Source organism: Nipponia nippon, unplaced genomic scaffold (genome assembly GCF_047370975.1).
Source record: "Nipponia nippon isolate SJK-2023a ecotype South Korea unplaced genomic scaffold, ASM4737097v1 scaffold_18, whole genome shotgun sequence".
In the NCBI taxonomy this organism is placed as follows: Eukaryota; Metazoa; Chordata; class Aves; order Pelecaniformes; family Threskiornithidae; genus Nipponia; species Nipponia nippon.
Genome location: NW_028262334.1, coordinates 2,876,050 through 2,900,841, shown reverse-complemented (window position 1 = coordinate 2,900,841; position 24,792 = coordinate 2,876,050). Strand labels below are relative to the sequence as shown.

General features: G+C 47.2%; 2 protein-coding genes across 5 annotated transcripts; one reads left to right on the top strand and one right to left on the bottom strand.

Annotated features, from left to right (window-relative positions):
* Window positions 1-52: 52 nt before the first annotated feature.
* Window positions 53-16,366, top strand: TCTN1 (tectonic family member 1). 2 transcript variants are annotated; one of them, XM_087754657.1, is made up of 15 exons: window positions 53-249; window positions 1,983-2,103; window positions 4,059-4,189; window positions 4,921-5,087; window positions 5,490-5,577; window positions 6,472-6,581; window positions 9,554-9,574; window positions 10,010-10,135; window positions 11,141-11,266; window positions 11,653-11,737; window positions 12,086-12,224; window positions 12,517-12,673; window positions 13,710-13,835; window positions 14,178-14,322; window positions 16,080-16,366. In XM_087754657.1, exons 1-14 carry the CDS (start codon window positions 102-104, stop codon window positions 14,319-14,321), a joined length of 1,689 nt encoding a protein of 562 aa, XP_087610783.1. In that variant the 5' UTR covers window positions 53-101; the 3' UTR covers window position 14,322; window positions 16,080-16,366. The 2 variants fall into 2 exon arrangements, with proteins under 2 accessions (XP_087610783.1, XP_087610782.1); XM_087754656.1 differs by lacking the exon at window positions 16,080-16,366 and adding an exon at window positions 14,453-15,537.
* HVCN1 (hydrogen voltage gated channel 1) lies at window positions 15,676-23,003 on the bottom strand. 3 transcript variants are annotated; one of them, XM_087754659.1, is made up of 6 exons: window positions 22,867-23,003; window positions 19,994-20,235; window positions 19,327-19,431; window positions 18,613-18,844; window positions 16,379-16,491; window positions 15,676-16,032 (listed from the first exon to the last, which is right to left on the bottom strand). In XM_087754659.1, exons 2-6 carry the CDS (start codon window positions 20,198-20,200, stop codon window positions 15,967-15,969), a joined length of 723 nt encoding a protein of 240 aa, XP_087610785.1. In that variant the 5' UTR covers window positions 20,201-20,235; window positions 22,867-23,003; the 3' UTR covers window positions 15,676-15,966. The 3 variants fall into 3 exon arrangements, with proteins under 3 accessions (XP_087610785.1, XP_087610784.1, XP_087610786.1); XM_087754658.1 differs by lacking the exon at window positions 22,867-23,003 and adding an exon at window positions 21,949-22,015; XM_087754660.1 differs by lacking the exon at window positions 22,867-23,003 and adding an exon at window positions 21,878-21,898.
* Window positions 23,004-24,792: the final 1,789 nt, after the last annotated feature.

Sequence of the window (24,792 nt, the reverse complement as noted above, 5' to 3'; positions counted from 1 at the left end):
TCCCGTGAGGCCCCGGGGAGGGGCGGGACACGCCCTTCCCGTGATGCTCCGCGTTCCCTGGTAACCGCGCCGTTGCTAGGGGCGGCCCGGGAGCGGCCGCCATGGCGGCGGCGCTGCGGCTCGGGGCCCTCCTCCTCCTCCTGCGGCCGTTCCGGGCAGCAGAGCCGATCGAGGAACCCGCGGCCACTGCGGAGACCCGCGCTGCCGCCCGGGCGCGGCTCCGCAGCGGGCCGGCCCCGGTGACGGACGGTGGGTGCCCGGTGGGGCGCTGCGGGGCGGGGTCTGCGGGACAGCGGCGGCTCTTCCCGGCCTCAGGGAAGCCCCGCTCACGACCTCTCTCGGGCCTCCTGTTGTCGCTGGACCCTCGTCCCCCCTCCGGCTCCCGTTGCAGCCGCCCGGGGCCGGGACAAGCCTGCGCGGCAGCTGCCCGGCTTCTCCCTGGGGTGCCCCGGGGCTGTGCTGCTCCGAGCACCCCTCTCCAGCAGCACCCCACTGCAGCCAAGGCTCGGATCCCCCTCGGAAGGGCAGGCTCAGCAAGCCCTACACGGCCTGCGGGCGCTGGGCACGCTGATCCCAGCAGGCAGAGTCTGCAAGCCGGCACTGAGGGAGGGCAGGGTCTTCTGCCCACCCCGCACCCTGCTCTGAGCCCACAGGGCAGAGCTCGGCCTCGCAGAGGAGACCCACGGCCACCCTGGATGTGCTTGGAAATCTCCACGTACACACCGAGCTGGATGCACACACAGTTTGCCCTGAGACTCTAATTCACCCCCAGCTCTGGGGATATATAGTGGTGCTATGGCAATATAGATCAGAAATTTTTGTTACTGTGCTATCAGAAGGTGTTTCCCACTGTCTTCTAATTGGCAGGTATACTTTTATTTAATTTTTGATTTCCCAGTGTCGTTGCCATCGGTTCAGCCTCCCTGGATTACTTGCCAAATTAAACATGTTGTCCCAGTGCATGCCTCCTTAGTGAAAAGAGACTTAAATCCCTGATCTCAGAGACATAACTGCGCAATGTAATCATCCGTGTTTAAACTTCTCTTGTTTACAAGCCGAGCTAAGGATTCCAGTGCTAAACTCAGCTAACAGAAGTCAGAACTTCAGAGATTCCAGGAAATACCTGGATACTGTTCAGATGGTCGGAGAACATCCAGGAGGCCGTAGAGAAATGGGCAACAGTCAAGTTGAAATAAAAGAAGCAGTAGTAATGAAAATGACCGTTCTTTGCCCGTCTTGCCTACGGAGCGCTGTTTTTCATTTTCTACATTCTGTGCTATTCTTAAGTTTAGATTTATTATAGAACAGCAGCTCTCCCAAACAGTTCAGTAATGTCTTTCCTTTGAATTTATAAACTTGAAAACCTAAGAGTTTTTTAAGCAATTGCCAAATGTATTTTATCGAGACAGTTTACAGTGTTGCTCGCAATTACTTTCTGTATTACAATATTTCACAGTATCTAAAGACAGAGAGAAAAAACAATTTCAAAGGAGTCAACTATGGTTATGTTGGCACATCAGGAAAATATATTACCAGACCCTGGGACATGCTCAATACTTGTAAACGTCACACTGCTCTGTCAAAATGTTTTGGTTTGTTTGGTTGGTTGGGTTTTTTTACCAATAAGATGAAATGAGTAGATAACCATACCTTGTTTGTATCTCTTTTTTTTTTTCCTCTGCAGAGCTGAGTATATTTTCATACCTTCAAAATTCCTATTAACTCAAGTTGCTGCTTTTGATTTCGCAGGGAACACACCATCAGATTTTAGTATGCCCTTGGTTTTGTTATTGTGTTCCAAATAGATTTGCTAAGTAGCAGAAAAGATGCCTTTAAAAAGGACTTAAAAAAAAAAAAAAGCACGTGAATTTGGATATAGACTTCTGACCATTGTCAAAAATAAGGCGAGGTGAAAAATGGAAGTGTTAGGGAACATGGTGTAATGTGTAAAGTTCCAGTTCTAATTCCAATCTCTCCTCCAGTCGCCAAGCTGTGCGTTTGTGATCTGTTGGTGGCACAGTGTGATGTAAATTGCTGCTGTGACCCTGATTGCAGTGCAGCTGATTTCAGTCTCTTCACTACATGCTCAGTTCCTATTGTCACGTAAGTGGATAAATAGCTATATGAAATACAAAAATCCTGTTTTATTTGCTGCATGCATTTTAAGGGCTCTATCCTCTCCTCTTACCAATTCCTAACCCCCCTCTCCCCACCATCCTAACTCCTGCCTACCCTTTCACCAGTCCTTCCTGCACTAGGCCTGTAAACTTTCGGCCCTAACCAAGTAGAACAACAAATTGGCCTCCCACCCCAGTTTTTCATTCACTTTTCCCCTCTTTTCTAAACTCACGCTCCCTGCTTTTCTCCTCTTTCACTGTGCTACTGTCTATGGGCGCTTAGGTGGTGATGCCTTCTGTTGGGGGAAGAATAATGCATCTTCAGACTTTCATCAATATAATGCAGTGTCTGGAAGTTAAGAAAGCTGATACCATGGGACCATCTGGCCTCCTCCGTAGGTCATCAGCAATTTATCAGTAACCTCTTTCATTACGGTTTACGATATCAGCTAGAAACTTGATCAATTCAGGGCTTAATGAAGTAGCATGAGCATCTTTCTGATCCTAGTTTTACAAGTCGGCATCCCCACCTGCTGCCTCGCTGCCAGTCTGTCACTTTACAAACAGTAAAATGTAACCTTATATCAATAAAGTAATGCCGATAGTTGTTTCTTTGCTATTTACAGTTTATCTGAAAACACCTTCGCCCAATTTCATCTTCTCAAAAAGGAGTTAAGAAAGCTCACTTCAAAATCGTAATGTAAAAATCTCTTGGTGGCTTCTCAGAACACCGCGTACGCTCTTCAACCCACCCTCTGCATAAATTATGCCAATCTGAACACTGGGGGCTATTCTCGGTGCTTTGAAATTTGAATTAGCAGTCATCCCAGACTGCCTTTTCTTATTGTTCTTGCACACAATGACTACTGCTACCCATTTATAGATATTTATATATATCAGAAAGGTCTAATCAACGCCTTCCTGAGTGACAGTTTAATTGTCTCAGGTGACTATTCTGTCTTTGTCAACTGGAAATGCATAAAATGAAGTTGTGTTCTTTTCCCAAACTCTTTTGTGTAAAACGTTCATTTTGCATGAAATCCCAGGGGATTTTCAATGACTGCAAGTATTGCAGATCTCATTATTTACATCTAGATTCATACACATTTGCATAATTGTGTTAGTTACCAAAAGGGTTTGACTGCTCACGGGTGAGGGGCTACGTGGCCTCTGAAGCAGAGGAAAAAGGGTGTTTGATTTGTGATGTGATCCTACTAACAAATGGTTCACTCATGGAAAAGTTTAACTCCATGCTTAAAAAGTAATTTCTAAAAGTCATTTCCCATCTTCCGTATCTGTCCTTGACTGCTTTAACTCTGCCTAAGTACCAGTTTCACAAGGATCGTCGTCTTGTATTTCTAGCATGTAGGACACCCCAGTACTCTTCAGGGTACGAACTGGCACATTCGCTGTGCAGCCTACTGCAGTTCTGGGCTGTTGTTGATGAATCCACGGCACATCTACAAATACTTTTCCTAGATTGGATGTATTATTTCACCTCCCTATTCCTCACTGCCATTTTTTTAATGTGCATCTCAAGTAGGACTTTTTCCCTCTCCCCCCCCCCCCCCCCAAAGGGAATATTATTCCAATAGTCACGAAACTGACCTTTTTTTCTGGTCTACATGCTATCACGTGTTGTATAAATAAAAATGCTTCTGAGCTGTGTGTAGCCTCTCTTACCTTTCTTCATGTTCTGGCTCACACTGCTATCTCTGCTAGATAAAGCATGTTGGAGAATTCTCTATTATTTATTACTAAGCACACAGTATAAAACAATATAAACCTTCTAAGGAGGCACAATTGCTATCCAAATTGTCTTAAAAGGAGTAATCTCTTCCGTGATTTTTTTTGATGCTGCCTCAATACATGAAAAGAACTTTAAAATGTAGTCAATACTAACTTCTAGTGGATCATTGATTTTGTTATTATTGTTTGCAGAGGTGACAGCCATCTTTGTAGTCAGAAAGCTGCTATATATTCACTTGATGTTGAAGCAAATCCACCAGAAAGGATATTTAAAGTCATTGACCAAGTCAATCCCAGTGTTTTCTGCATTCACACTACAAACTGTAAGTAGTGTTGTTGCCAATATTAAGCATTGTGCTGTTATTTTTATAAGCTCTTCAGGTACCAGCAACAGACTAAAATTGAAAGTAACTAAACCTGTCAGGAAAGTGGTTATTCTGTATGCTCACAGTCCATGTGTTGTAACATCTCATACTCTCTTAGTCATCTTTGTTGAAAAAAAAAAATAATTTTTTTTTTTTTTAAAAGAATTTAGCATCCTCAATAAATCACATCTTAAGTTGTTTCATGGGAAACTGACTCCTTCCCAATTTGTTACTGTAACTGTGACTAAAAATAGTCACCAGTGGTACAAATCCTTTATGCCCAGCTTTGAAGTGACTTGCAGGGAAGTAAGAAGTGATCAGTACTACGTTCTCCTAATTTAATTATGACTGTGCAGTAGTCATCTGAATACTTAGCATGGAAACTGCAGACACGAATTGGCATGTCTTTGTTTTGGAGCATATGCTGTTAGAAAACATGATTTTGAAAGAAAGGGACTTACTTCTTTCCAAGTTTAAGTTTGTGCTTTCATGGATCTGGGTGAAATGATGAATTAGATACCGCCTAGCTTTTCTCTTAAAGAAAAGAAAAAGCTTTTCTTTAAGAAAAAGTTGTACAGGTGTTTTTCTGTAACCGAGTCTTTAACAACTCCAGAAGGAAAAATTGTTACTAAATACTGTTTCTGTATTCTTTATCCTAAAAGTTCTCATTCTTTAAAATGTTTTGACAGATAAACAAGCGCTCTCCTTCAGTTCCCCTGAAATGCCTACTTCTGAGAATTTTGATCAGTTGCTTAAACAGTTTGGAAGTGCTTCTTTCAGTGCTGAGCCTGACGGCTGGAATACGAACACAGGTGCTCAAAGTCTTTCTGATGCGAATGAAACTTACAGATACGAGGTAAATAATTATCTGATTCAATTAGTATGAGATTGTTCCATAAAAGAACAAGTGAGCATTGTTTGCATCTGCTTTTAAAAAAAATGCAGTTCTTCTGGAAAAGACAAACTTTATTTTGGTCTTTAAATACAGAAATGTAAAAATAAGAAGTGTATCGTTTTGTGTTGGCTTACTTAAAAAATGAACTAAATTTTTAAGATCTATGAAAAATAAGTATTTGTTTCGCTACTGTAAAAATAAAGCTGTTAATGGCTTAATTGATGCACAAAGTAATATACAGTATTGAAATATAGTGGAAATAAGTACTTCTTTTGTTCAGATTTATTGTTAATACAAATGCTCTAAAACTTTCCATGGACCGAAACACACCTATATACTTGAATGTGTTGTTTTATTTGGCAGTATGGTGTTCCTATACAGACACTGGACGCATTTCTAAGACTACCTAGTCCTGTTGTCTCCTCTTGGTGCTCTGACGCGAATCCTGCAGGTTAGAAAATGCGTTTGAATTCCAGTTTATTTGCTTTAGAGTATTCTGCTCTGACTTGAGCTTAATCAGTCAGTAAATTGGCACGCACACAAATGTAAATTCAGATAAAGATTCATGAACAAATGTGTTTTCGAATAGCTTCTTTTTCTCTGGGGGTTTTTTAGACATAGATTGGAAGTTGCGTTGCATCTATATTAAACATTCAAAGTAAAGTATGTAAATCCTTGAGAGTCTTGTTAATGAGTTGTTTATCCAACAATAAAATGTCCTATTTGGCATAATTGGTTTAATAAAATAGTACAAGGGTGACACCATGAGGGAAGAGGGTATTACACAAAGCAAGACCTGACTGGGCAACCTTTGTAAGATGTCCCTTTGGTACAATGAGGTTCCTTTCACAGCCTGAGTGCAAGTCAAGTCAGACTTGCAGGCTTGAGCCCTACATTTTAACCTTTCACACAGTTTCCTGAAAATCTGCAGAGGGGGAGGGGAAAAAAAAAAAGCCACAACCAAAACCACACACCTGCATTTTCCAAACCCCACTGTTATTATTAAATATGGTATCATAACAGTCATGATAATGACCACAGGAAAACTGAAGTCTCTTGTGAAAGAAAAAAAGAAAAATCTTACGAGATTTCAAAAATGAAGTCATAAATCTTCTAGCTTTTATTAAGCTTCTATTGTTAAGAAGTAATATTTTGTCTCATAGCATTTCTGGAGAATCTAAGAAAGTATCATTCTTTATAGCTCACATAAAACCTTATCTGCAATAGAAATTACGTTTACCTTCGCTTTGGCTTGTACTTGAGGTTCTTATATTATTTTTTATTTCTGCTTTTCATGATGACTCTTTAAATTTCCTTCAGCAATACTTTGTGACTTTTTTTCCAGGGTTTTTAGTAAACCAGGCTACAAAATGCATTAGATCAGTAAGTGTGGAAAAATGTGGCAACATTCAAGCAGTTAGTATGCTGTTCTATACCAACTCCAGCATTTTAGCAGTAAGTATGATTTGAAACATATAGCCCACCATTGATATTACATTTTTTTTTGTGTGTGTCTCCCAAATTAAGTAACTTCTATTTACAAAAGGATATGGTGTTTTATTTGGATTTTTAAATTGTGGGTTGGGGAAAAAATCTCTCTATTCAACTGACTTTTGTACAGAAAGCCTTGGGAAATGTTTTTACTTTAAGCTGCGGTAACAGAAGCATTCACAGTTCTCTGCTTAGCCAACAAAAATAACGGTCTTGAAGAGACAAGCTCGTATCACTGAGCTAGCACTTGCTGCAATGGCAGCAGTTTTATGCTTTTGTGCATGTTCAAGCTTTTCCAAGAAGCCTATTACCAGGGTGCATAATTCTAAGAAGTCTAGGTTTTAAAGAGTTGGTAAACCTTTGTACTTAAAAGAGAACCTGGAAGGCGTAATCCTCTGCATATACACCTTTCTTACAAGCCTTGGTTTTTAATAGTGAGGTATTGCCCATGCATGCTAAGCCTTCCTTATACTCCTCAAAGAACATAACCTTTTACCCCACTGAGAGCAAATTTGTTTGCATCCAGCCTACTACCAAATCCAGTCTGTGGTTATTCTTCAAAGCTAAGCTTGCTTACTTTTTCATTCCTTTTTGAACTGGAGGACGATGTCTTATGTATAAATAAATTCCCTTTACAGATATTCAGGAAGACAAAGAAATCACACATGTAAAATTCAAACTGAAATACACAATACCTTAAGCTGATAGCTCCTTCCCGAAGCTGAAGGTCATCAAGAAACAGTGTACTCTCCACCATTAAAATGTTTTTAATTTATGTAATTATTTAAATTAATTTAATTACTACTCCATAGTGAGTCACTGCTTAAAGACCCCTTCCAGTCTCCTCACAGATTCCAAAGCCATCAACAGTAAAGGAAAGCCCACTAAGTAGTTCACATTCTCACAGGTGGGATCATTCTCCTGATCTTTGAGGACCTCATTGAAATAAGCAAAGGGTTGTTCACAAATGTTAGCTTTTAAACATAATGGCTGCTGAACCAGAAAATAAAAAGCACGTGTCAGGACAGGCTCCAAGCAGCTGAATGTTTTTGAATTAAAAGATGATTTCCCCTTCCTCACTAGAACAGTACATAACAGGTTGCCCACGTGCTGTGTGCCAATTACAATGGCCCAGCTTAGGCGAGGTCAGACTTCTGTCCAAAGTACATTGGAGACTCAGGAAGGATCAGATGCAGGAACTGGAGAAGGCTGAGATGATCTGTAGGAAACTCCCCTTCCCAATGGGAGCTGAAGATGGAATGTGACAACAGAGAAGTGACTTGGTACTGGGGACAGGGTGGTCACAGGGCCATGCAGTGCCAGCAGGTGGAGCTGCCGGAAAAAGAAATGGCAAACCACATCAACCCAGGAAGGCTGGCTGGGAGCCCCCGGTGAGAGGACTGGTACAGCAGTTCCTTCACAAAACCCCCTCCTTACGTGGGAATGACAGGAAGGTCTGTAATTGTTGCAGTTCATCTCTGCTCCCTACCCTGGCCTGTCCAGCAGACCCAAGGGGCATTGGGGTGCTTGGAACCCTCAACCAAGATGGATACTCATAACGTTGCGATGCTTCATATTACAGTTAGTGTGTACTGTGCAGCTGCCAAAGAGAAGCGCCTGCTGCCTGCCCCTGCTTGCCTCCCTGGCTGGTGGGAAGATGAGCCAGTGGGAGGCAGCAATGAGCCTGGAGTGCTGTCTGCCAGTGACCTACAGAAACATAATTCATCGCTCTAGTCACAGATAAATAGAATTTTAGGAGCGGCGATCATTCCCTCTACCCTAGTCAGAACGAGCATGCTTCCTTGAAGGATGACTCTAATCTTTACCAGCACTTTTATTCATTCAGCTGATTCTGATGGTTGAGCTGTACCTCAGGATGTTGATATAAATACGTGACAGTGTGTGACAGACTTTACCTGCATCACCTTCAGGTCTCCAGCTCATAGGAAAGTGTTCTCTGCCGTGATGTTAGATGAGCAGACCGGTTGCTGTATCCTGCAGATAACTCTGCTGTATCCTGTCATAACTCTGCAGAACTTGCTTCATGGTCCGAGTCCAGTTTTTAGTCCCTTCCCAAAGATGTGAATCAAACACTCATTGGGAAGTCACAAAAATAAAACTTCTGACAAAATGGTGCTCTATGTGAGTATTTTGCAGGTCTGATGGATGACCTTGGTCTGACATTTCTGCCTTTCCATGAAAATTTGGTGGAAATTTTCCAGTGGGGCAACTGTGCATGTCCACATGCCATATGAGAGATACTTGCTTCTCATGTCTTTGTTTAGAGACCGTGAAACTATGGACTCATTACTGTCAGAATGGGACAACAAAAGCTTTTAATTTCTTTGGCTACGAACAGCCTGGCAGACTTCCTAAACTGGCCGTCTATGAATAGTTGCAAGTGTTTTTGCCCAGATCTGCCATAGGAGCAATGTTCTCTGACGCCCTCAGTAGGTCAAACGATGTGATGCACAGTAACAGTCACGCCAAAACGAGATGCCTTTCTCGGGTCACCTTTCTGATGCAAGTAAACTTTTTCAGTGTTTCTTAGTTCTGAGTTGCAAATAGAGTATCCAAGGGAAACACCAGATTCATCTACTACTTACTGAATGCACTGTGTATTTACTGGGAATGCAGTCAAAGCTGGGCCTGGTGGAAAACTGATGGGAGACACTGAGAAATTTTCCAGTTACTGTCAGGGAAAGAGGAGGCTTGGACTATAAGATTTTGCCTACTAGCCACAAAGAACAGCAGTTATTTTCACACTGCCTGGGTACTGTAGTATATATCCAATCACTGCCACGATGTAAAAGTTGTTGTAATGATCGAGAGTTAAATAGGCAAAGCAGTTACGCCTTAACTGCTTTACTTAACTGCTACTTGTAATAGGTCAAACCTTTGCTATTGTTTGAATTTGTTCTTTTATTCTCCTCTAGGTACCCAAATCAAGTCAGATGGTAAGTATCCTTCTAACTTAGTTGGAACAGCTGGGGGCAAAATTCCTACTCAATTATAGTCAGTGAGAGTTTTTCACTGATTTCATCATAGCAGGGACTGTATCCTTCATCTTTAAATAATAACAAAAAAAATCTATCATTTGCTATCAGTAATGATACTTAGCAACTTCAAGATAATATGCTACCTGCAAACATTTAAGCCTGATGCATTCCCCTCATATAAAACTTTATCTTTTTAAGTAACTCTCTCTAGTTACTTAAAAATAGAACCTTTTGTTGAACTCCAGCAATACATGTAACACAGCAGTTGTTCAGAGGCTTATTGACTGCTGTCTCTGTGGAACAGAACCCGGAAGGGTCACAAATATAATAATATAGAAAAAGCCAAAAATAATTATACACAATATTCAGAAATTACATGAATTTGTTTTTCAGGTTAATATTACTGTCCAGTCCATAGTTGTCCAGTCTCTGAATGGAACGCGGACTTTACTTAATGGTAGCGATGTCCTCAGGCTCCCTATGATTTTGGATGAACTGTGCATAAATATAGTTCTTGGGGTAGGTATGACAGTTCTTCTCCTCCTCACGTTTGATGGAAAGCATGTATGCATCAAATAATTTCTGATTCACAAATTACAACGATGTGAGAAAGGCCTTGCACAGTTTCCATATATTGTGACATCTCCAAAGCAAATGTGACAGGAGAAACACTGACTTTGGGATAAAAGAGAGTGTTTTGCAACAAAATAATAACTATATACAACATAACACAGAGACAGGATGAAATCCTTTTCTATTATTACTGTGTGTATATGACATAACAGACAATAACATGAGTTTAGAGTCTACATTATGCTTGGGTGAAGATGATTTCAGGCACAGTGGTGGCAGAGACAGAGGAATACACAGTGCAAATCATCTCATCTTTTCATCTTAAACAGATGAACATCGGGCTTACACTTAGAAGAAATAGTCAGTTTTTAAGAGGCTCCATTTCCGACCATTGTGAATCAGTGGCTTGGTTTGGTAACAATCGTGTCCTTTATATGTAAATCTGCTGACATGGCTACTTTGCAAATGTCATGTTTTTGTCTGTCAGTTCAGACCACAGCTTTTTTCTTGCTCTTCTTGAAACTCTCTCCCTTTGCAGCCAGGAAATAAGGGACAAACTAGAACAAACAGGTGGTGTTTCCAACCCGCGTGTCTTAATTTGTAGGAGGAAGCTAGATCAACATCTGGACGAAAAGTGTCTAATCTGTCCCTAAGTATCAGTGCTCATAAAAAAGCATATGCTACCTTAGATATAGAGGCAGGTCTTTGTGTTTTTAACGCACAGTCATTGCAAACTGACTAGCCACCTACTGAGCAGTACTTCAGTTCCTCCCGTTTTCTGGGCCCATCCTTACTACAACTGAGTATATAATATATTTATCTACCATGTAATTGAGTGTTTCTTAAGCAAGGAAGAAAGAAACAATACTTACATAGTTTTAATTTCCTTTTTTCTAGTTTCATACTCTCATATATTTGTTCTAATTAATATCTAAAATGTTTCATTTTCAGGTGAGTTATCACATTACGTACACAGACACAGGAGAAATAATAGAAGCAGCTGCTTCTTTCGTCTTGGGGGCGATTAACAAAGAAGCACTTTCAATACAGCAGAGCTTTGAAATCAGCTTTACGCAGGTAACTGCTAGAGATGTTACGGATGACTTGTTGAAAGACATTTAATTACAAAACTTATTAAACTTGAATCAGAACAATTGTTAGCAGCAAGGTAAAATGTAACTTGCCCTGGATACACAAATGAGGCAGCATTTCAGAACTGGGCAATAAAGGTCTCCAAAGTCTGTTTTTCACATTTAGAAGAGTCATCTTGTGACTCTGTGTAACTGTATCCAGTGAAAGCAAAGCCTGCCCCAATGTTAGAGAACTGTTATAATCTTGCTGAGCAGTCTTACTGCTGTCATTGTTCAAGGCAGTTAATAATCCTAAAATAAGTGAAATATTTCTGTATTTTCCAACCATTTCAGTACAGGATAAGAACTAATACTGTAATGTTTGCATTGCAGGTAGATACAAAGCCAGTTCCTCTCAGTGGTAATCCTGGTTATATTGTTGGACTGCCTGTAAGAGCAGGCTTCCGACCACAAGGATATCCTTTCCCTGTTGAAATTTTGTTGGCAGCACTTGTTCTGGTCCATCTTCACAAACACTTTCTAGCATGGACATCTATAAAATGTATCTGTTCTTTAACAAAAGTAAAAGTGTGCTTTTTCGGCTATGTTTTAGAAGTAGCGAATGATTCAGTCCCGACTGCAATCTCCTGGGACTTTTTAGTGAGGTAAATTTAGACCTTCATTGTACACTCTAGTGCTTCTTCACAGTGTAAGAGGAGTCTCGAGCTATTATAGCATTTTCAGATATATTTTAAGGATATGATTAAGGATTCTTCCATCATGATATACATCAAGCATTGAATTTCCCTTTAACTGTGTGTTACATCTGGCATCATTCAGAATACTAACAAATACAGTCAACTTACCATCCTACAAAGTACATCCAACCAGGACTGTCTGGCAGTGCAGGGAGCCAGAACCCCAATATTATTTGGTTATAACATGATATCGGGCTGTAAGTTACGGTAAGAGGACATTTCTTCTTTTTTTTTTTTTTTTTTTTTTTGATTTAGTGCTTTTTAACCCTCTGACAACCCTTTCCATCAGGATCTATTCAGGTCCTGGGACATTTATACTGCTGTAGGATTCTTTAATTATAAAAAATGTCATTTAATTAACAATGGTCTTTCTCTTAAAAAGATTGTGTACATTAGCAACTGTAGCCAGAAGGCTTGAACAGTGCATGAGAGCAAGGAGAAATTATTACTGTGCCAAACCAATGGATTTTGCTTTAGCTTGTCTTTTTTTTTCTGGAAGAATTACTGCAGCTATGAAGTGCCAGCCTTTGACTCAGACCCTCCTAGATTTACTGAAGGGACAAAGCTTTCCTGAATACGTGGCCTCATTTGGAAATTCTCAAGCCCAGGATGTGCTCGACTGGGTGCCGATAACTCACCTCCACACCTCAGAACAGGTGAAAGTTACATCACTACCACCACCCCCTTCACTCTTACTGTCCTCTCTCCTCAGATCTGTACCTGTACCACAGCATCAGCTCAGGTTTTGCAGACCTGTAGGGAAAAAAAAAGTGCAGAACCAAACTGGAGGGAAGTCCTCCTGGAATATTGACAAATGAGGAGTTTCACTCTTGCTGTAGAAGACAGGGTTTACTTTTAATCAAGCTGGTATCCAGGCACCTCGGTTCTGGATCAGGACAACAGGTTAGGTACAAAATGAGCTCTAGCCACAGTTTAGAGTCTGGCTCTTCAGATGGGATGAAGCACAAGAGGTGAGGTTGAAAGAGTAAAGTAACAGAATCAGCATTTCTCCTTCATGCTCTTATGCCAGGTTAGAATAAGATAGCAAGAATCCTTTAAAGCACAGAAGCAGTATACTTGAGTGACCCAAACGCTACATTTATTCTTAACATCTGTACTAGCCCTTTTCTTCCCGATGCAGTGCAGACCCTGCTGTGGGCGGTAGGCAGTGCTGCTTGGCACGTGCTGAATGATTGCACCCCCTCGGTGACAGCTCGCGTAGAGGTTGCTTGCATGCTTTTGCAACTAAACAGTGAATGACTTCTGTAACCAGAAACTTGACAGTTCAAGAAGAAATACCTAAAAATATTTAAGATTGTAGGCTTCAAAATTCTGCCCTGGCAGAGTTAAGGATTTTCTGCTGTACCAGCGTTATTACTGAAATAAGTCTTCCTACTAAAAAGAGCCAGCTCAGCATTATCACTAAGAGCCAAAGTCCTGCCCCGCTCAGGTAGAACCATCCTGCCTGAAGTGCAGTTACCGAGTCAGTTTGTCACCGATGGAGAAACCACAGGGACAGCCCGGAGCCAAGGCTGCAAGCACCTGTGCTGCCTGCGCAGGCATGGCGTAGTTGCTCTGGTAACCTCCCCGAGCGAGCTTTCTGGGGGCATTCTGCCAGTTTAATAAGATGAATAATTAATGTGGTTGCTTCTGTACAAGTCAGACAATGAGAGAATTTATAACACTTTTCAGAGCTCATGCCAAATACCAGTATCACTTGAAATAGAAGTGAAGTGGACTAAATATGGATCCCTTGTCAATCCACAAGCCAGAATAGTGAACGTTACAGCAACAATCACTACCACCACATTGAAGCAGGTATGTAATTAAATTACAGGATTTAAGATAAAAAGAATGGCTTGTTTTGCTTAGGTATCAGCTCTGCGACAGTGACCCAGTTAATCTCTTTATCTAAAAGTAGCACTTCATATTAGAGTATCTTACACCCAACAGTTTCTGATCCAGCTCAAACACAACCGCGTTTTGGCAAGCAGCCCACACTTCCGTAAAAATCTATACATCATTCATGAAAAGAAACATGGAACTGTATGTGAAAACAAAACTTTTTACAAATAACAGCTGAAAATATAACCCAATCCAAACAAAGCAGTCATACAAAGAGAAGACTGAAGCTAATGACCATTTGTATTTTCATTGCAGCTTCCCTCAGGAAGGGAAAGGACTATTCCTGTAACAAGTTCTGTTGTTTTCACGGATATTTCTTCACCTGCAGAGCCAGGCTATAAAGCTTGGCCCACCATTAATGCCAAGTTACCCTTTGATTTTTTCTTTCCCTTTGTCTAAGGTAAGTATGCATTAAAAAAAAAAAAAAAAAGCAGCCATATTTCTGCTTTTTCTGATTTTTAGTCCATTTCCTAAAGAAGCGAGGTTTATCCAGTCACTGTGATGGGCCATCAGTTTCTTCTAAATTGTAGGCACACTGCGTTAAAATTGCCCAAGAGAGAAAGCGTGAGCCCTTGTGAGGGCTTCTCAGAAGCTTTATGGCAGAAAAAAACCCCACATTAAGTGGGAAGTTCCCAATTACACCTCTGCCGAGAGGAAAAAAGGTTGCAGTATGAACTTGACTGGCCAGCTACAGCCACCACCAGCACAGGTACAGCCACCAGCCTTCCAGCACATCGGATGCTCTGAAGCAGCGCTGGTCCGAGCTGCCTGCCCAGCAGCGTGGAGGCAGGAGGGGAAGGGAGGAGCACAGGGACACGATACGGCTCCAAAGGAAAGCAGGCTTCATTATTCTGTGAACGGCAGAGCTAAATTGTTAATTAAAGTAATCATGCTATTAGATAAGGCCTCTGCTTTATCTCTTTTCATAGATGAATAAGCCACATATTTCTAGCTATTTTTCCCAAACCACTAATTAATTACCAAAAATCCGAACAGTTAAGTGATGCTTTCAGAAAAGCTCAATGACCCTTCCAGCAGACGGGCTGAAATCAATTGGAGACGCCTGCTACAGTCAACACCTTTCAAAATTCCTACTTATTGAATCTTACTCTTCAACTGTAAAATAGTCTCACCACAGGGACCCTCCAGTACCTGAAAAAGTTCACGGTGTGTTCAAACGCCAGCCTGGTCCTTTAGAATCTGCTTTCTAATGGCTTTTCTGGAGTCTAACTGTTCCCAGCAGTCCACTCACCTACATCTGTTCTTACATATTCTAATCCTTTTAATGTGTTGATTTATGAGCTGTGGAAGCAGAATGAACTTTGTAGCCCAGCGGGCCGCAAACGAACACTTAAAATGGAAGAAGAGATGAGAGAAGGCAGTATCAGACCTCAGATCTGCTGCTGAGAGCAAGGCATTGTTTGACGTAAGATGGCTCATGTTTGCCTCTATCTTGGTGCTGATTTGATTGTCAACTAAAGGAGCAGTGTGTGGGTATTTTTGAAATGAATGTTATATAAATAACAAAGCGGCACAAGCAGCAACAGAAATGAGGAAACTACCAACAATATGAAAAGAATGGTTGGCAAAGGAGAGATGTACTAGTGACGAACGGTCAGCTTCTAGAGAAGAAATGACCTTTTCAGCCTGGATTCTTACCGTTGGTACTGCAAGTTTCTACAAGATGTTGCAAACAAAGAACATTATCACAGAAAAATTCAATTATTTAAAATAAGTGGTACTTTTGTGGATGTATAGCTTGTAAAGACGTGTCTTTATTAAATTATTTTGCAATTTTGACTGTACAACTGTACAAGAAAGGTCTTATGAAATCACTGTTTACAGGGAGTACGCGTGATTAATTTTCCAGCAGAATTATTTTTGCAATCCCAAGATCTAATCAAAATGTGGTCAAATAGAAAATGTTTATAGACAACACTATACAAGAGAAAGCAAAGGGACAGGAAAACCTTTCAGGTCAAACAGATAGATTTCCACACTGCGCTCTCCAGGGCAGACTTCCCCACCTCGGAAAACTGGCCTCCTATTTTTGCTCGCTGATGAGTCCATGCTGTTTTAATATCTTGTTAAGCCTCTCAATTTCTTGCTCCTGTTGGAGACAAAAGACAAATCGTTAATATAGCTCCTACACTTCAGCAGTGGGAAGATCTCTGGGAACCTGGGAAACTATTTTAAGGGATCTCACTGCAGTAAAACAGGACAACCTGGCTGAAGTAAGTAGGACAGAGGTAGCCGTCATTCCTTTGCAACAGAAGCGGCAAAGGGAAGCGCGGGCAGGACAGGCGAGGCGGTGGTTCTTCAGCCCAGCTTACCCCACAACTTTCTGATGAAGAAACCAAGCTGACAGTGGCAATCTTGCAAAAGGATCCCAAGCCAGCTCGTCCCGGGGAGCAGCCAGAGGGTAAACCTTGTTTAAATTAAAAGTGTTTTCTCACCTTCTCTACACAGCTGTGTTCCAGTTGTTCAACCTTTGTTGCCAGTTTCAGGTTTGCTTGCTTTAGCTTGGACACTACTTGTTCAGAGCGGGTCTTTACCGATAAAATTATTCCTGTGAAACAATTCACAGTGGATTCATTTTACAATGTAAAACAGCCGCTAGCAGGAGGTTAACAGTACACAGGGTCTGTACTCGAGGAGTTAAACGTGTTCCTCTCGAGTTCTGGTTCTGTCATCTTCAAACCACCCTTCCCAAGTGCTTTTCTTAATGAGGAGGGTTTTAAACTAGCCACCCCTGGGATTCAGACACCACGACTCTGCTGGGAAGAGGCAGTCTGGCCTCTGAGCTGAATTAATCAGTCAAACTGTCATTCAAATCCTGAATTTGAATTCGCTCCCTTGGCAGAGCCTGGGGGGGATGTAACCGGCAGCGTTCTTGTCACGGGGGGCTCCATTTTAGCCCCTTTCATGTAGTCGGGAGCCTTGCCCCCGGGGCCGATCGCTGCTGCCTGGCCTAACAGAACATGGCACATCAGCAGGTTTGGCTTAAGGTTTCGGCTTCGCCTTGTGCGGCTGCAGTAAGGGCACGCGGTTTCTCATTACAGCGGAGGTGTCGCTTCTCTACTGAAACCGTTAGGTTATTGCATGTGAACTCAGCCCCCACAGCAAAGGCGTTTTTCTTCCCACCCTCTTCTGAGGGGGGGACAAAAAAAAAAAAAAAAAGCTCGGTAAGAGCATCGAGCACATCACGTTCTTGTGACCCGACAGAGCTCCCTTCCGGCTGGTGACAGAAGAACGTGCGCGAAGGCAGGCACCGATGCGTGCCTGTGTTCCTAGTGCTACAGGCAGCGGGCCTGGGGTTTGTCTTCAGAGAAGTGAAGCCCCAAAGCAGCGGTGCTGCTTATTTGCATTGATAACATCAAACAGTCCCCACCTGCCTGTAACCCGGTCCCTGAAGGCAGCGAACCGTGCCTAGGCTTAGCCTAGGCTTAGACACAGGACACCCGACGCCTGGGGCAGATTCTGTTTATCCCCTCCGTTGCTCCACACGGGCAGGCATGGAGAGAAACTTGAGGGGGAAAAGCAGAAGCACCCAAGGATAAGGAGATTTACGTGTAAATGCAATACTGTTTTTCTGCTGTGAAGTGGCGTGTTAAGAGCCGCCGAGGTTCCCATGGCTCACGCAGCTGCACACAAATCCGGTTTCTCTTTGACTTTCACTCCGAACTAAAAAAAGCCACGAGCTGCTCTCACATCTTCCCTTTTCCTGGCCACTGCCACTGATGGGGCATCTTCTCCCCATCCAAACGGCAGCTGGGGCTGCAGGTGACAGACACGGCCCCGGCCATCCTTTCCTTTTATTCCAACTGACGAGACTTAGGGCTGCGTCAAGCACAGAGCACTCGCCAAAAGCGCACTCGTAGGCACAGGACAGCACTCGGGCCGAGGCTTCATGCAGGAATTGGGGATAATCTCATTGTCACGTTTTTCTGAATCTCAAAATTCCTTCCCCAAGAAGGAAGAAAATGTTTCCAGCTACACTTGTTTCAGAAGTGTCTGAATTTACATCTATTTGCAACAATTTACAATTAAAACAGCAGAGTCAGTAAAGTCCAATTTGGGGACATTTTATATTTCTCTTTTTATGGTAAACCCTTTGAATCCAAGCAAGAAAGATCCAGAATGAGATCAGGATGTTCCCTGCAGCATCCCTGGAGGGGATGATGGGGTCACAGCAGAACATCAGAGCAGTAAAACCTACTCTGCTATAGAAGTAGATTCAGGAAGGCAGGGTTTTACCCAGCTCCCCGTTAAAACATTGCCAAAAGGATCCTACAACGCAAACTTAAGACGTGAGCCGTCCCCCTCCAGGAGGGAGGGATGCAAGAACAGATTACAGTTGTTTTTAGGGGAACGTGCCAATGCTGCCGTGCTAAAGCTGGGCATCTCCGCTAGCCCGGGCCAGCTGCCATGGCCCCATCACCAAGGCATCGCATCAACACAAGCAGCAGATCGTTGCCGCTCCAAAGAAATTACAGCCTAATTAAGGCCACACTCCAGCAATGAAAACCGTGCAGGCGAAACTCTGAGTTTGCTGGGAGAGTGAGACCCCGGGGTCTCGCAGATGGTTTTGAGAAGGGAACAAAGACGTGAGCCCAGATAACTCAGGTAAGGTCGCCAAATCCAGCCCATGCACCAGGGAAAGCTCCCGACCGGCCACGCACACACCTACCGTTGATAATCCTGGCCACGCGCCACAGCCGCAGGAGTATCAGGAGCCCGACAGCTTCAAACTCATGCTCCCGGAAGATGAGGACGACATCGAGGACAAATGACACAATGACGACGATCCCGTCCAGCACTTCGAACTTGTGGTGGAAGAACTCCCAGCGGTAGACGAAGACTTTAAACCCCACCTCAACCAGGAAGATGGTTAAAATGGAAAGGGAGAGGTAGTGGAAAACCTGGGAAAAGACAGCACAAGTTTAAGGCCAGGAACCCCTCCTGTGTGCACACAAGCGGGGCAGGCTGGAAAACCTCCACTGCTTCAGGGCACGGCTGATTCAGCTCTACGAGGAGAGCTGGGGACTATTCTGCTCTAAGGGACAACCAGAGCAAGCGCAGCTGGGCAGCCAGTGGTTTTGGGTAAGCCAGACCAGGAGGTGTGAAGATGACCGGGAGAAGAGTGGCAAGAGCAATTCAGCTCCGCTGCAGCCCAAGGAAACACGAAGGTGCTGCACAGACGGGTGTGAGCTGAGCCAGGTCGGCCCCGCACACTGCAGGGCCATCACACGAGCCCCTGCGAAACCTTCGTCTGCGTGCCTGCGACTGCCGGCTCTGCAAGGCTGAAGGTCGAGGTCCTGCCGCCTGGTTGTCCCGTCTAGTGGGCTTTGAACACCAAAGAGAGGGAAATCATGGTTCATGTTGACACTTCCCTGCATTTTACCTTTGGGGTTATATTATATTTGTCAGGATGGATGATTTTCAAGTCCATAAGCAATTCCCCAAGGACCAACAAGGCATCCAGGATGACCAAGCAGACAACCACGATCTGTCAGAGGAGAAGAACCGACGTGAACCCTCTCCCAGCATGGACAGATCAGCAAGAGGAGCCGATGCGACCTTCAGCTAAACATGCCCCAGTGCCCTGCATCCCCGATTTGGCTGGTTTTATTTCGCAGAGCTTTCTGTCGCTCGCACCCAGGACTCCCCCTCCCGCAGCCCCTGGTCGGTGGGTTATTCCTGCAAAGTCTCACCCGTGCAAAACCACTCGGCTCCCCACCAAACCCAGCCGTTTCACACCGCTTGGCGTGGGGGGGTCTCAGGGGGCTCGAGCCAGGGGAGAGCACGTGTCTCTGCCAGCGCCGTGACGAGCGTGCACCCAGGCTTGTCGCCGCTCAGGAAACATCTGCGCCACTGCAGAGCGGCTTGTTTCTGATGGGACGGCCCAGCTCGGGAGCAGCAGCCGCCCTAGCAAGCGCGGCGAGTGCTCATGAGCTCAGTGCTGCTCCCAGCCCGCCTCGAGCTCTATCCCACATCGCCTCTGCCGTCACGGCTGCCTTTGGCCAAATCTCGCCCTCATCTCCCTTTGGCCTGGGTTCCTTCTGCCTCACCTGAAACCTGCGGGAGCTGAAGAGCTTTTTCATCATGCTCTGGAAGGAGACACGGCTCCTGGTGGGCTCCAGCTTGATCTCTGAATCCGGCTGCTTCTCCCCATTCTCCCCAGCCTCGTCCTCCTCCTCCTCCCATTTCTGATAGTCGTTGCTCCACTGCACGGGGTCGTCGCCCACCACCGTGAAGTGCTTCAGGTACCTGGACATGGCTCTGGATCAAGCTGGCATCACCCTGACACTGTCTGAGGGACAAGAGCAGGGTGTCACCTCCCCACTGGGGGCTGACCAAGGATGCCAAATCTCCCTCGTTTCACCACAGCGAGCGTGACAAGAGCATGATGCTTTGTTCAGACGCGGCTAGCCAGGCAGCATGGACGGGCCCCGCTGACGGGAAATTGCTTAACGGTGGTGGCGCTTGTTTTGCATCACCTCCCACGCCATGCGAAGCCCTCGCCACCGTCCCGGTGCTGTTTGCGCCCCTACAACGAGGAACTTCCTTGCGAGGTATTTCCAAACATCTCAAAACAAAGCATTGATTACAGGAGAAAAAAAAACAACAAAACGCCAGCCCTTATCTCGCATCTCGTGATGCGAGAGGAGGCAGCTGCCGATCTCCTGTTGGAAAGAGCCATTGTGTTTCTATCAGACACTGATCGATGGAGGTTATCGGTCAGAAGGTGGAAGCAAGCGATTTCCTCCCCTTCACTTGCTCTCCCATGCCCTACGCGCCAGAGCAGGCTGCTGTTAGCATGGGGTCCAAGACGAACCTTGCGCTGCGCTCCCAGAGCTGCCCTCGTCCTTCAGCTGGCCACGGATGCAGCCCAGCTGCCCCGGGCTAACCAGGACGTCCTCACCCTCCAGCCACACCACCAGGCTGAAGAACAGCCATAATTCCCCTTCATTAACATCAGAGGCCTCCATTATTTCAGCCTTTGCAGGCAAAATAAGCAAGCGATCCCCACATTTCAGCCTGGCTGGTGGGCGATGCTGTCTTCCCCTATCTCCTCTCCCTGCATCCTCCAGGGCCGACCTCGCCCCCCGGCATCCCGGCTTCACCCCGTCCTCTGGGCACCCAGCGAGGGGCCGGACCAACCCCAAACCTGCAGACGATCCCGGCTGCAGCCTGGCGCAGAGAAGGGCTGCAGGAGAGGCTCCATCCGCGCCTGCTCTTGTGTTCCCCCGTCGCAGCCCTTCCTCTTTGGGCAACCCGGCGAGACTGCCTGGCCCGCAAACCTTGACGAAAACTGCTCCTGCCGCCAGCAGACAACCGCATCCCCCAGCCTGGCGGGGCTCTCTGTGCATCCATCCTCGGCCAAAGCCGGCCGGGGAGCTGGGCACAAGCCACTCTTGGCCCGCTGGAGCTGCCATGGGCCCGCCCGTGCCCGCGGGCCGCTCTCCCTCCCCTCGGCTCCCTGCAAGCGGGGGTCTCGGGGGGTCCCGGTGGGACCCGCTCACAGCGGCGGTGGCTGTTGGAGGGCACGCGGGCTCCAGGCCACCTCGTCACTCGCTGTAGGGGACGGAGATGTCCCCACGCTGCCATCACAGTGGCAGCACCTTCATTCCCAGCCGCCGGCTGCCGAGCGGAGCCCCGCGGGGAGCTGCCCCGGGCGCCGAGCCCCCCGGCCGGTTGCAGCACGGCCTCTGGGCTCGCTCGGGCCGCGGGGCCTGGAGCCGCCGGCAGCAGCTGGAGCAACGGCGACCCGGGCTGTGGCCGCGGCTCCCCGGCCTCCCCGCGTCCGCAACGCCGGCCCGGAGCGACCCTGCCGGCTCCCCGCTCCCGCGGCGGGACGGAGCCCCGGGCCCCGGCGGGACCCCCAAGGGGAAGGACGTGGCGGCCCTGGAGGGGGGCCCGCCGCAAACCCCCCGCCGCGGCCGGGCACTCACCGCGCCAAGCCCCGGGACCGCCCCGGCCGCCGCCGCCGCCCCCCGGCCCCGCTCCCCCCGCGCCCCGGTACCGTGCGCGTCCCGGCTGCGCCCGCCGCCCTCCGCCTCCCCCGGCGCTGCGGGGCCTCCCCCGGCCCGGCCCCGCCTCCCCCGCCCGGGGGCGGCCCCGCCGGTTCCCTCCCCAAAAGGCTCCAAGCGGCTCCCGGAGCCCCCGAGCGGGGTCCCCATCCCCGCGGTCCCCGCTCCGACATTTGCCGGTTTTGCAGCTTTTTTCCTCCCCAGGCTCGCTGCGATGCGTCCCGGAGCGGGACCTGCGGAGCAGGACGCGCCGGATGGAGTTTAAACTTTCTTGTTGTTGTTTTTAAACTGTTTTTAATCGGGCCCCCTCCCAGCCCACCCGGCAAACCGAGCGGACGTCCAGGATGGGCGTGAAACGAAATCGGGAGCCTCTGCCGCGATGAGAGCTCGGCTGCTGCCACAGAGGAGTCCCACGAGGCAGGCGGAGGTCCAGGGATCAGAAGGATTACAAAAGCGTAAACCCTAGAAATTAGGCCCGGATTAACCTGCCTCCGTTTACAGGCTCACGCTTTATCAAAAGGCCTCTTCTTATTTGGGTTCCCCTCCGTCTTTCACACACGAGCTGGTTTGGGAAGGGCCCTCAGCAAGCTCAGCTGCAGAAAGGATGAAGGACGCATCTCTGTGGCCTCTCTGCCACGACAAGCCTGAAATATGTCTAATTCTTCCCTAATGAAGAGCTGTCTCTCTGTTTTCACACTTCTAAAGACATTTTTTTTCTTGGAAAGGGTTTCCTCTGGGAGAGCACCTAAAACTTTCCCTGGAACCTGAACATTTTCTAGTGCCTCATCCCAAAGCGCCCAGGCCCGGCCCCGTCCTCCTCCTCCTCAGGGAGGAGGCAGCACCCTCCCAGGGCTCCAAAACCCCCATCCCTCCGCTGTCCCCCCAAACCCCCGTCCCCCCAAACCACCTACTTGCAGAGACCAGCGGAGCACCCGGGAGTGTCGCACAGCGAAGGCACGACCCCGGAGCAGCGGCAGGGAGGAGTTTTATCCTGGGAGTTTCCAGCTAATTTAGGTATTTTGGTCTCAGCTGACTCCAGTAAACATCAGCTGATGGGGGAAGGCACCAGCTCAGGACTGGAACCGCAGCTGACAGGTCTCTGGAGAGCTCAACAGACCCGACCCCCTTTTCAGTAAGGAGTGCAGGCTTTAAGGAGAAACCAGCCAGCTTCTGCTCCCCCGTGAGCTGAGTCCTCTTCACAGCACGGACCAGCGCGGCCTCGCCCGGCCCCCGAGCACAGCTGCTGAGCGGAGCCGCCAGGCTGATCGCAAACCTCATCCCCAGAACTGAGATAAAATCCCCTTCACCAGCACGTGCACGCAGAGCTCCGAGGGGCCGCACGGTAACCGCGTCCGCGAGGCGCCTCGGCGGCGCGGCGGGAGGAGACGCTGCCAGCAGGGCTGCGAAGCTCTTGGTGAGGAGCCGGCTGGAGCCCGGGGCGCCATTTGAGGGTGAACCCAGCGCTACAGGGCTGGAGCGGGGGGGCTCGGCTGCCTCGCCCCAGGGCCTCACCTTAAACCCCTTCCCAGCCTGCCGGCGGGTTAAACTCCCACTTTCTACGCTTGTTTTTCATGGTAATAGCACACTTTTCCACAAGCCAAGTCTGTTAATCTCAGCCTGAGCTCTGTTCTCGGGGATGACGGGGGTCAGGACCCCGTGCCTGAGCTGCAGAGGGTGAAGCCCACGGACTCCCCAAAGCACCACGGCAGAGCCACCCTCAGCACCGCCGCCACCCCCGGGACCACCAGCGGCGGCCGTGCCCCCGGGGCAGGACGTCAGAACCAGCCTTGGGGCGGCACTGGCCCCCCGGCAGCCAGATTCCAGTGTAGGAGGGACTGATGCTGCTGGGCGCCAGCGCCAGACACCTGCAGCCAAGGGGAACAGGGACAGAAGATGGCCAGGGGAACGAAGAAGGGATCGACCGCATCTCACAAAGAAAAAGAGCTTTATTTAACTTAAACACGAAGGCCATGGAAACGAGACCAGAAAGATGTTTTCTAACACTGAAAGCCCTGAGGCTCAAGCCCTTCTTTTCAAAAGTGGGAAGGGTAGAAAACCCTTGTAGAGTTGCTCTCTGCAACCACCTGAGAGGAGGCTGTAGCCAGGTGGGGGTCGGTCTCTTCTCCCAAGTAACAAGCGATAGGACGAGAGGAAACGGCCTCAAGCTGCGCCAGGGGAGGTTTAGGTTGGATATTAGGAAAAACTTCACTGAAAGAGTAGTCAGGCCCTGGCACAGGCTGCCCAGGGAAGTGGTTGAGTCCCCACCCCTGGAGGTATTTAAAAGACGGGTGGACGTGGTGCTTGAGGATGTGGTTTAGTGGTGGACTTGGCAGTGCTGGGTTAACGGTTGGACTCGGTGATCTTAAGGGTCTTTTCCAACCTTAACGATTCTATGAAAACCCGACTGCTTGGGAAGAGCTCCGCCTCAGGAACTCCACAGCCGCCTAAGATCCCCGAGGAGAGCCCGGTTGCGTGGCACCTTGCGAGCCGCAGCTTTGAACAGGAACGGCTTCGCGCGGCAGCGCGGGGGCCTACGGGGCAGCGCTGGGGGAGCTCAGCCCATCTCGAGCTCCCCGCGTCGGCCCTTCGCCCCTCCAACGCCCCGGCTGTGGGGGTCCCGATGCTTCGCCACGCACAGGGGCCCGATGCTGCTGCACCCCAAAACGTTCTTTTCTAGATCCAGTTCTCACTCCACAATTCACATCGTTCAGAGGTTAAACTTGGGTCTAAAGGACGACGTACGCATCAGGGACTCGTGCGCCCAAAACTGCTGTGTCCTCCCATGGAGACCCGACAACGCTGGGGATCAGGTCCTCACGCTGCAGGCAAAATTAATG

Coding starts and splice junctions, on each gene's coding strand:
- HVCN1 (XM_087754659.1), bottom strand. CDS start 20,200: ATGTCCAGGTACCTGAAGCACTTCACGGTGGTGGGCGACGACCCCGTG. Junction 19,432..19,993: donor TCAGCTCCCGCAGGTTTCAG/GTGAGGCAGAAG, acceptor CTCCTCTGACAG/ATCGTGGTTGTCTGCTTGGT. Junction 18,845..19,326: donor AATATAATATAACCCCAAAG/GTAAAATGCAGG, acceptor GTCTTTTCCCAG/GTTTTCCACTACCTCTCCCT.
- TCTN1 (XM_087754657.1), top strand. CDS start 102: ATGGCGGCGGCGCTGCGGCTCGGGGCCCTCCTCCTCCTCCTGCGGCCG. Junction 9,575..10,009: donor TACCCAAATCAAGTCAGATG/GTAAGTATCCTT, acceptor TTTGTTTTTCAG/GTTAATATTACTGTCCAGTC. Junction 12,225..12,516: donor ATATCGGGCTGTAAGTTACG/GTAAGAGGACAT, acceptor TTTTTCTGGAAG/AATTACTGCAGCTATGAAGT.